Source organism: Dendrobates tinctorius, unplaced genomic scaffold (assembly GCF_039654945.1).
Source record: "Dendrobates tinctorius isolate UK_male_01 unplaced genomic scaffold, ASM3965494v1 ptg000342l, whole genome shotgun sequence".
In the NCBI taxonomy this organism is placed as follows: domain Eukaryota; kingdom Metazoa; phylum Chordata; class Amphibia; order Anura; family Dendrobatidae; genus Dendrobates; species Dendrobates tinctorius.
Window position 1 is genome coordinate 787,725 of NW_027362008.1, and position 8,915 is coordinate 796,639.

Consider the following 8,915-nt stretch of genomic DNA (forward strand, 5'->3'; position numbering starts at 1 on the left):
AGACTGTAGATTTATTGCCGTGGACATTGGTGCTTTTGTCCATGAAAATGACTCTCAGATCTTTAAAAACGCGGACATGGGCCAACGCTTGTATACCAATACTTTTAATTTCCCCCTCCAACGACCTCTTCCCAACACTGAAGGCCCGCCAATGCCATTTGTTGTGGTTGGTGATGAGGCCTAGCAGATGTGTGGGAACCTACAGAAGCCATACTCCAGTCGGGACTTGAACCACACAAAAAGGATTTTTAATTACCGACTGACCAGGGTACGAAGAACTGTTGAGTGCGCCTTTGGTATGCTTGTCTCGAAATGGCGCATTCTAGGGACAGCAATTAATCTCAAAATTGAGACAGTGGATGAGGTGGTCAGCGCCTGTGTGGTTCTCCACAACTACATAATGGCTAAAGAGCGACCAACCTTCAAACCTGATGAACCTGTTTGTAGCCTGTTGCCAGATTACCAGCATCACCCTCCGAGCACAACAAGGGAAGTCCAAATGAGGGATACATTCCCAAACTACTTTGTTTCTGAGATTGGACGCCTGGCATGGCAAGATGCAATGGTTTAGAAAAACGTTGAAATGTTATGTAATGTTATGGACTTTAAATGTTTTATGTAAAATTAAAAGATTTACTACAACACCTGTTTACTTTCTTTATGTCCCCCATGCTTTACACTTCACCTGTTATCAGGCCTCTTTGTTTTTTTGCCACCTCATAGCTCCATGACAGACACAAGAAAGAAAAGGAAGAGAAGATTGTTTTTCATGGAGCTATGAGGTGTCTGTGTGTATACGGTGATTTGTGTGTTGACGGCAACGAAAGAGACAAAGAGCAAGCAGTGATAGGGGGCAAACACCACAATTTTATTTACAAAAAAAATATATATATATTTTTCACAAAATGAGGGGAAAATGTTACGGACCTGGGGGTGTGTGTAGACGGGAGGATTGGTTCCAGGGGAAGGGGCTAATAGATGTGTGGGGTCTGGGAGATCAAGGATGGAGGTTGACACATTAGGAGTGGAAACATGGGACGGGAGAGACATTAGAAGGGAGGGACAAACTGGACATAACAGACACATTGGGAGGTGAGGGTGGTGGAGGGAGCACACCTGTCCTTTCCCACCTCTGTTCTCATTTCCTCTTTTTCTGCTTCCCATGTGTTTGCTGGCTGCTTCTTCTCCTTGGAAGGGTTGGAGTGGTGGGTTCAGAAGGCATGGTGGCAATGGACGAGCGTGCAGGACACGGAATCTGTGTGCTGGACGGCCGTGAAGGACCAGGAACCTGCGTGCTGTTGGGGGTTGATGGCTGTGCAGGAGCAGGACTCTGCGTGATGGTGGCGGTGGGAATCCGCGCAGGAACAGGACTCAGTGTGGTGGTGGAGTGGCTCTCAACTGCACTCAGCATGGTGGTGGTGGCGCTGTAGTGTAGTGCGGCAGGACTGGGCATGGTGGTGGCCATACAGGGGTATGCAGCAGACTCAGTAGAGACGTAAACCGGGTAACTGGTGGCACAGTTGGAAATACATGTGCCTGTGGGTATAATCGACTCTGCTGCATCGCCTGAACGTAAGCAGCATTGCAGGCCTGCATCACATTCAGCTGAAGGTCAGGCGTAAGGTTTTCTGCCATGCCCCGTTCTATGGCCGTAAAAAAATGATGTGCTGGCCTCTGGATGTCGGCTTCTAGATGGTCAAGGCTCTGGTGGACAGACTGGAAAAGTGTGTCAACATGGTTCCTAACACTACTCAGTCTATCTACCATCGACTTCATACCATCCTGGAAAACTGTGCTTAAGTGTAGAGACTCGGGCATGACTGTCCTTTCTGAGGCCTTCTGCCGCTGTCGGGAAGACCCAACATACACAGAGGCGGAGGAGGCCTGGGACAGGAGAAGACCTGACGGACCAGCTGCCTGTTCTCCTGCTTGTGACGCCGGCCTACTTGCTGCTTCGCTGGTGGATGGCTGGGACTGCTCTGAGGCTGTTCGCTGAAGGACTGCTCCAGAGGAAGAACCAGGCTCCAGGGTGCTGTGAAAAGAAAAGAAAAACATTACTACCAAAAAATAGCAATTGTACAAGCGCCATCTCCTGTGGAATAGAAAAATTCAGATTAGGGAACACAACACAATGGAATACAACACAAATACTTACATTCTCCGAGCAAGGACAGGCCTCATGAAAGCCAGCATCCGGTGATACTTGTACTTCCTGAGCCTTGCTGCACCACCACTGTGAGCCTGGTTCTCCAGTCTCAGGTCCTTGTTGAAGCGATCCTTCATTGAAAGCCAACGGGTTCTGACTTTGTTCACTGTGAAAGGGGATAAAAAAAGGGTTAAACAATGCACTTTAGGCCGGGATCACACAACCAGGGGTTTATCGCATCACACACGGTTGTGTGCTCACGGCCTTTACAGGTTCACTGCTGCGTCAGACATTACAATACTTACGAAAGTCCTTTCTGGCTCTTGGCGTAGCGTTGTCCCAGTCATCCATCAGCTCTTGGGCCACCTCATTCCACAACCGCCGAAGCACCACCATGTCCGAGTGGTCTCGCTCCCAGGTGTCCCACAAGGCGACTCTCTCCTGAACAAGCGATATCAGGAGGTCATTATCGATGTAGTGATCCTCCCGTTGTGGAACATTTATGTGGGAAAGATAAACAAGGAAAAACCAACCCCCCCCCCAAAAAAAAAAAAGAAAAAGGCTAGAAAAAATATTAACACTCAAAGAAAACCTTACACGCCGTCTGCCCACCGGTCCTTGTGCCTCCCCCTGGTCACTTGATGAAGTGTTCTGTAAAAGATAAACATGATCTTGGCACATATGTCCGGTGATACCGATCAGTTGGAAGGTGCGCACTTCAGAATCCTGTCCTGTGTGCTCAGGGCTAGAGGCCATGCTGAAGAGGAGACAGAGATAACTGCACACTGCAGGGAGTCACAATCCAGAGGTCACACAGACATTCCGTTGTGCTCTTACATTTGCCTGGAGCTCAGTGCTGCCTCCAGTGTGTGGAGAGTGATGGGCAGTGGCTGTGCGCTCCCTCTTTTCATCTCTCTTTGTGGGCGGCTAATCAGTATCTAGACAGGTTTACTCTGGAAAAACACAGGCGTGAAAACCGCTAACAGCCGTGTGTACAGGCGTAAGCATGCGTCCTCATAGACTGTAATGCATTGTTTCATCGCATTCCTTCACAAGCGGCCGCATGCGTCTGGTGGCGCCAAATTGCCGCATGTTGCATTAGCCGCGCCCCGCCGCAAAACCCCAGACGACGCATGCGTAGTGAAACGCGGCAGAAAGCAGACGAGCGCATGTACCTGCGTCCACAGCGTTATAGGTAGGAAAACACGACGCATGCGAATGAATGCGGCATAAACGCTGCGGACACAACCGCCAATGTGAGGCCTAAGACGCGTTCTCTCTGATCCAGTGCAGCCCCGTCTACGCTCCAAACACTGAAGAGAATCTGCAGCCCTTAAAGGGATTTTCAGAAAACGTCCCAAACAGGAGCAGTCTGCTTCATAAACCCAACAACTTGTGCTTTACTCACCGTCCCCAGGTCCAGCGCGGAGTCACTGCTGCTGCTCCTGGTGTCTGTTACTGTCTGCAGCAGTGACGCCACGTCTACAGCACTGCAGCCAGTCAGTGGGCTCAGCAGTTTGTCAAATAAGAGCTCACTGATTGGCTGCAGCGATGTCGAGGTGACGCCATCTCCGCAGTGTTCGCACTGGACCAGGGGATGGTGAATAACGCTCAGGTTTTTTCATATTTAAACACCCTGCAGCCGGGGACAGGGGCCCCAACACTGGAAGCTGCAGAAAGAGAAGGTTTATATCACCGCAGTAAATAACCTCGTTGTCACCAGGAACGTGAGAGGCTGATCTGTGTGACTGACTGCAGCGGTCGTCACCTGCTGCAGTGATCGGAGTCCTGGCTGATCTGTGTGACTGACTGCAGCGGTCGTCACCTGCTGCAGTGATCGGAGTCCTGGCTGATCTGTGTGACTGACTGCAGCGGTCGTCACCTGCTGCAGTGATCGGAGTCCTGGCTGATCTGTGTGACTGCAGCGGTCGTCACCTGGTGGAGTGATCGGAGTCCTGGCTGATCTGTGTGACTGACTGCAGCGGTCGTCACCTGCTGCAGTGATCGGAGTCCTGGCTGATCTGTGTGACTGGCTGCAGCGGTCGTCACCTGCTGGAGTGATCAGAGTCCTGGCTGATCTGTGTGACTGACTGCAGCGGTCGTCACCTGCTGGAGTGATCGGAGTCCTGTCTGATCTGTGTGACTGACTGCAGCGGTCGTCACCTGCTGCAGTGATCGGAGTCCTGGCTGATCTGTGTGACTGACTGCAGCGGTTGTCACCTGCTGCAGTGATCGGAGTCCTGGCTGATCTGTGTGACTGACTGCAGCGGTCGTCACCTGCTGGAGTGATCGGAGTCCTGGCTGATCTGTGTGACTGACTGCAGCGGTCGCCTGCTGGAGTGATCGGAGTCCTGGCTGATCTGTGTGACTGACTGCAGCGGTCGTCACCTGCTGGAGTGATCGGAGTCCTGGCTGATCTGTGTGACTGACTGCAGCGGTCGTCGCCTGCTGCAGTGATCGGAGTCCTGGCTGATCTGTGTGACTGACTGTAGCGGTCGTCACCTGCTGGAGTGATCGGAGTCCTGGCTGATCTGTGTGACTGACTGCAGCGGTCGTCCCCTGCTGGAGTGATCGGAGTCCTGGCTGATCTGTGTGACTGACTGCAGCGGTCGTCCCCTACTGCAGTGATTGGAGTCCTGGCTGATCTGTGTGACTGACTGCAGCGGTCGCCACCTGCTGGAGTGATCGGAGTCCTGGCTGATCTGTGTGACTGACTGCAGCGGTCGTCCCCTGCTGGAGTGATCGGAGTCCTGGCTGATCTGTGTGACTGACTGCAGCGGTCGTCCCCTGCTGGAGTGATCGGAGTCCTGGCTGATCTGTGTGACTGACTGTAGCGGTCGTCGCCTGCTGCAGTGATCGGAGTCCTGGCTGATCTGTGTGACTGACTGCAGCGGTCGTCTCCTGCTGGTGATCAGAGTCCTGGCTGATCTATGTGACTGACTGCAGCGGTCGTCGCCTGTTGGAGTGATCGGAGTCCTGGCTGATCTGTGTGACTGACTGCAGCGGTCGTCGCCTGCTGGAGTGATCGGAGTCCTGGCTGATCTGTGTGACTGACTGCAGCGGTCGTCGCCTGCTGGAGTGATCGGAGTCCTGGCTGATCTGTGTGACTGACTGCAGCGGTCGTCACCTGCTGGAGTGATCGGAGTCCTGGCTGATCTGTGTGACTGACTGCAGCGGTCGTCACCTGCTGGAGTGATCGGAGTCCTGGCTGATCTTTGTGACTGACTGCAGCGGTCGTCACCTGCTGCAGTGATCGGAGTCCTGGCTGATCTGTGTGACTGACTGCAGCGGTCGTCACCTGCTGCAGTGATCGGAGTCCTGGCTGATCTGTGTGACTGACTGCAGCGGTCGTCATCTGCTGGAGTGATCGGAGTCCTGGCTAATCTGTGTGACTGACTGCAGCGGTCGTCACCTGCTGCAGTGATCGTAGTCCTGGCTGATCTGTGTGACTGCAGCGGTCGTCTCCTGCTGCAGTGATCGGAGTCCTGGCTGATCTGTGTGACTGCAGCGGTCGTCACCTGCTGGAGTGATCGGAGTCCTGGCTGATCTGTGTGACTGACTGCAGCGGTCGTCACCTGCTGCAGTGATCGGAGTCCTGGCTGATCTGTGTGACTGACTGCAGCGGTCGTCACCTGCTGCAGTGATCGGAGTCCTGGCTGATCTGTGTGACTGACTGCAACGGTCGTCTCCTGCTGGAGTGATCGGAGTCCTGGCTGATCTGTGTGACTGACTGCAGCGGTCTGCAGTGGTCGTCACCTGCTGGAGTGATCGGAGTCCTGGCTGATCTGTGTGACTGACTGCAGCGGTCGTCACCTGCTGCAGTGATCGGAGTCCTGGCTGATCTGTGTGACTAACTGCAGCGGTCGTCACCTGCTGGAGTGATCGGAGTCCTGGCTGATCTGTGTGACTGACTGCAGCGGTCGTCACCTGCTGCAGTGATCGGAGTCCTGGCTGATCTGTGTGACTGACTGCAGCGGTCGTCACCTGCTGGAGTGATCGGAGTCCTGGCTGATCTGTGTGACTGACTGCAGCGGTCGTCACCTGCTGCAGTGATCGGAGTCCTGGCTGATCTGTGTGACTGACTGCAGCGGTCGTCACCTACTGCAGTGATCGGAGTCCTGGCTGATCTGTGTGACTGACTGCAGCGGTCGTCCCCTGCTGCAGTGATCGGAGTCCTGGCTGATCTGTGTGACTGACTGCAGCGGTCGCCTGCTGGAGTGATCGGAGTCCTGGCTGATCTGTGTGACTGACTGCAGCGGTCGTCACCTGCTGGAGTGATCGGAGTCCTGGCTGATCTGTGTGACTGACTGCAGCGGTCGTCACCTGCTGGAGTGATCGGAGTCCTGGCTGATCTGTGTGACTGACTGCAGCGGTCGTCACCTGCTGGAGTGATCGGAGTCCTGGCTGATCTGTGTGACTGACTGCAGCGGTCGTCCCCTGCTGCAGTGATCGGAGTCCTGGCTGATCTGTGTGACTGACTGCAGCGGTCGTCCCCTGCTGCAGTGATCGGAGTCCTGGCTGATCTGTGTGACTGACTGCAGCGGTCGTCACCTGCTGCAGTGATCGGAGTCCTGGCTGATCTGTGTGACTGACTGCAGCGGTCGTCCCCTGCTGCAGTGATCGGAGTCCTGGCTGATCTGTGTGACTGACTGCAGCGGTCGTCACCTGCTGGAGTGATCGGAGTCCTGGCTGATCTGTGTGACTGACTGCAGCGGTCGTCCCCTGCTGCAGTGATCGGAGTCCTGGCTGATCTGTGTGACTGACTGCAGCGGTCGTCCCGTGCTGCAGTGATCGGAGTCCTGGCTGATCTGTGTGACTGACTGCAGCGGTCGTCCCCTGCTGGAGTGATCGGAGTCCTGGCTGATCTGTGTGACTGACTGCAGCGGTCGTCCCCTGCTGGAGTGATCGGAGTCCTGGCTGATCTGTGTGACTGACTGCAGCGGTCGTCCATTGCTGCAGTGATCGGAGTCCTGGCTGATCTGTGTGACTGACTGCAGCGGTCGTCCCCTGCTGCAGTGATCGGAGTCCTGGCTGATCTGTGTGACTGACTGCAGCGGTCGTCCCCTGCTGCAGTGATCGGAGTCCTGGCTGATCTGTGTGACTGACTGCAGCGGTCGTCACCTGCTGCAGTGATCGGAGTCCTGGCTGATCTGTGTGACTGACTGCAGCGGTCGTCCCCTGCTGCAGTGATCGGAGTCCTGGCTGATCTGTGTGACTGACTGCAGCGGTCGTCCCCTGCTGGAGTGATCGGAGTCCTGGCTGATCTGTGTGACTGACTGCAGCGGTCGTCCCCTGCTGCAGTGATCGGAGTCCTGGCTGATCTGTGTGACTGACTGCAGCGGTCGTCCCCTGCTGGAGTGATCGGAGTCCTGGCTGATCTGTGTGACTGACTGCAGCGGTCGTCCCCTGCTGCAGTGATCGGAGTCCTGGCTGATCTGTGTGACTGACTGCAGCGGTCGTCCCCTGCTGCAGTGATCGGAGTCCTGGCTGATCTGTGTGACTGACTGCAGCGGTCGTCACCTGCTGCAGTGATCGGAGTCCTGGCTGATCTGTGTGACTGACTGCAGCGGTCGTCACCTGCTGGAGTGATCGGAGTCCTGGCTGATCTGTGTGACTGACTGCAGCGGTCGTCACCTGCTGGAGTGATCGGAGTCCTGGCTGATCTGTGTGACTGACTGCAGCGGTCGTCACCTGCTGGAGTGATCGGAGTCCTGGCTGATCTGTGTGACTGACTGCAGCGGTCGTCCCCTGCTGCAGTGATCGGAGTCCTGGCTGATCTGTGTGACTGACTGCAGCGGTCGTCACCTGCTGGAGTGATCGGAGTCCTGGCTGATCTGTGTGACTGACTGCAGCGGTCGTCCCCTGCTGGAGTGATCGGAGTCCTGGCTGATCTGTGTGACTGACTGCAGCGGTCGTCCCCTGCTGCAGTGATCGGAGTCCTGGCTGATCTGTGTGACTGACTGCAGCGGTCGTCCCTTGCTGGAGTGATCGGAGTCCTGGCTGATCTGTGTGACTGACTGCAGCGGTCGTCCCCTGCTGCAGTGATCGGAGTCCTGGCTGATCTGTGTGACTGACTGCAGCGGTCGTCCCCTGCTGCAGTGATCGGAGTCCTGGCTGATCTGTGTGACTGACTGCAGCGGTCGTCCCCTGCTGGAGTGATCGGAGTCCTGGCTGATCTGTGTGACTGACTGCAGCGGTCGTCCCCTGCTGCAGTGATCGGAGTCCTGGCTGATCTGTGTGACTGACTGCAGCGGTCGTCCCCTGCTGCAGTGATCGGAGTCCTGGCTGATCTGTGTGACTGACTGCAGCGGTCGTCCCCTGCTGCAGTGATCGGAGTCCTGGCTGATCTGTGTGACTGACTGCAGCGGTCGTCCCCTGCTGCAGTGATCGGAGTCCTGGCTGATCTGTGTGACTGACTGCAGCGGTCGTCCCCTGCTGCAGTGATCGGAGTCCTGGCTGATCTGTGTGACTGACTGCAGCGGTCGTCACCTGCTGGAGTGATCGGAGTCCTGGCTGATCTGTGTGACTGACTGCAGCGGTCGTCCCCTGCTGCAGTGATCGGAGTCCTGGCTGATCTGTGTGACTGACTGCAGCGGTCGTCCCCTGCTGGAGTGATCGGAGTCCTGGCTGATCTGTGTGACTGACTGCAGCGGTCGTCACCTGCTGGAGTGATCGGAGTCCTGGCTGATCTGTGTGACTGACTGCAGCGGTCGTCACCTGCTGCAGTGATCGGAGTCCTGGCTGATCTGTGTGACTGACTGCAGCGGTC

General features: G+C 55.7%; 1 protein-coding gene across 1 annotated transcript; it reads right to left on the reverse strand.

Annotated features, from left to right (window-relative positions):
• Window positions 1-847: 847 nt before the first annotated feature.
• Window positions 848-6,355, reverse strand: LOC141074942 (uncharacterized). The gene is made up of 3 exons (XM_073562270.1): window positions 2,452-6,355; window positions 2,156-2,312; window positions 848-2,032 (listed from the first exon to the last, which is right to left on the reverse strand). The coding sequence occupies exons 1-3, from the start codon at window positions 2,900-2,902 to the stop codon at window positions 1,405-1,407; spliced, it is 1,236 nt and encodes a 411-aa protein (XP_073418371.1). The 5' UTR covers window positions 2,903-6,355; the 3' UTR covers window positions 848-1,404.
• Between the last annotated feature and the right edge of the window lie 2,560 nt (window positions 6,356-8,915).

Coding starts and splice junctions, on each gene's coding strand:
- LOC141074942 (XM_073562270.1), bottom strand. CDS start 2,902: ATGGCCTCTAGCCCTGAGCACACAGGACAGGATTCTGAAGTGCGCACC. Junction 2,313..2,451: donor AAGAGCCAGAAAGGACTTTC/GTAAGTATTGTA, acceptor CCCCTTTCACAG/TGAACAAAGTCAGAACCCGT. Junction 2,033..2,155: donor CCTGTCCTTGCTCGGAGAAT/GTAAGTATTTGT, acceptor TTCTTTTCACAG/CACCCTGGAGCCTGGTTCTT.